Source organism: Crocodylus siamensis, chromosome 5 (genome assembly GCF_052110815.1).
Source record: "Crocodylus siamensis isolate JL-2025a chromosome 5, ASM5211081v1, whole genome shotgun sequence".
NCBI lineage: Eukaryota > Metazoa > Chordata > Crocodylia > Crocodylidae > Crocodylus > Crocodylus siamensis.
In genome coordinates this window covers 73,125,443-73,126,638 of record NC_143399.1, presented here as the reverse complement: position 1 = coordinate 73,126,638, position 1,196 = coordinate 73,125,443, and the positions used below count along the sequence as shown (strand labels likewise).

The 1,196-nt window shown below is 53.0% G+C and overlaps 1 protein-coding gene across 1 annotated transcript; it reads left to right on the top strand.

The window, feature by feature from the left end:
• Nucleotides 1–236: 236 nt before the first annotated feature.
• LOC149864271 (olfactory receptor 10R2-like) lies at nt 237–1,196 on the top strand. The gene has a single exon (XM_090049773.1). It carries the CDS (start codon nt 237–239, stop codon nt 1,194–1,196), a length of 960 nt encoding a protein of 319 aa, XP_089905899.1.

The window sequence follows — 1,196 nt, the reverse complement described above, 5'->3', positions numbered from 1 at the left end:
AGTGAGAACACAGACCTCTGGATCTGTAGCAGGGCCCTTGACTTCTGTATCAGTCACATGCAGACAGACAGAGGGAAAAACAAACGTGGGAAAAATTATGGGATGAGTAAGTGTGCATGTAGGCATAAAGAAAGAAGAAACAAGATACAGGGCAAGGTCTTCGGAGTAGATCTTGGTACAAAAATACTGGGAGCTGATATGTCCTCACGGCCTTTTCTCTCCACCGACAGGATATCATGAGCACATATCAAGAGGAGAACCAGAACCTGTCATCCGGGTTCTTCATCATCGGCTTCTCTAATACCGCACACCCACTGCAACTCCTCTTCTTTGTCCTTTTCTCTCCTATGTACATGGTCACATTGATAGGGAACCTGCTTATTGTGACCTTGGCAGTGAAGGACCAGGCTCTCCACACCCCAATGTATTTCTTCCTGGGCAGCCTCTCCACAGTAGAGGTGGGTTATACCCTGGTCATTGTGCCCAAGATGCTGGCAGGTTTCCTGGTGCCAGGGAGCAGGACTATCTCATTTTGGGGATGTGCCACCCAGATGTACTTCTTTGTGGCCTTGGGGGGCTCTGAGTGCTTCCTGCTGGTAGCCATGGCCTACGATCGCTATGTCGCCATCTGCCACCCACTGCGTTATGCCTCTATCATGAGCTGGCGGGCATGTGCCCAGCTGCTATTGGCCTCCTGTGCTGGTGGGTTCACACTCTCCTTGGGGCTGACAACTCTAGTTTTCCAGCTGCCCTTCTGCCAGTCCAAGTGTGTCAACCATGTCTTCTGTGATATCCCAGCTGTGCTGGCACTGGCCTGCGGAGACAACTTCCTCAATGAGATGGCTCTGCTGGTTGCTTGTCTCCTCATCCTCATCTTCCCCTTCCTGTTCATCCTGGTCTCCTACAGCCGCATCCTGGGGGTGGTCATTCGGTCCTGCTCAGCAGAGGGGCGCCGCAAGGCCTTCTCCACCTGTGCCTCACACCTGACAGTTGCTGTGCTTCACTATGGCTGTGCCACCTCCATGTACATCAGGCCCACAGCCAGCCACTCACTGGAGCAGGACAAGCTCGTGTCTCTCATCTACATCAATGTCACACCCCTGCTCTACCCTGCCATCTATACACTACGCAACAAAGACTTCAGCAATGCCCTGAGCAGCGTCCTGGCCTGGCAGAGGTATGCCCAGAAGCTGTGA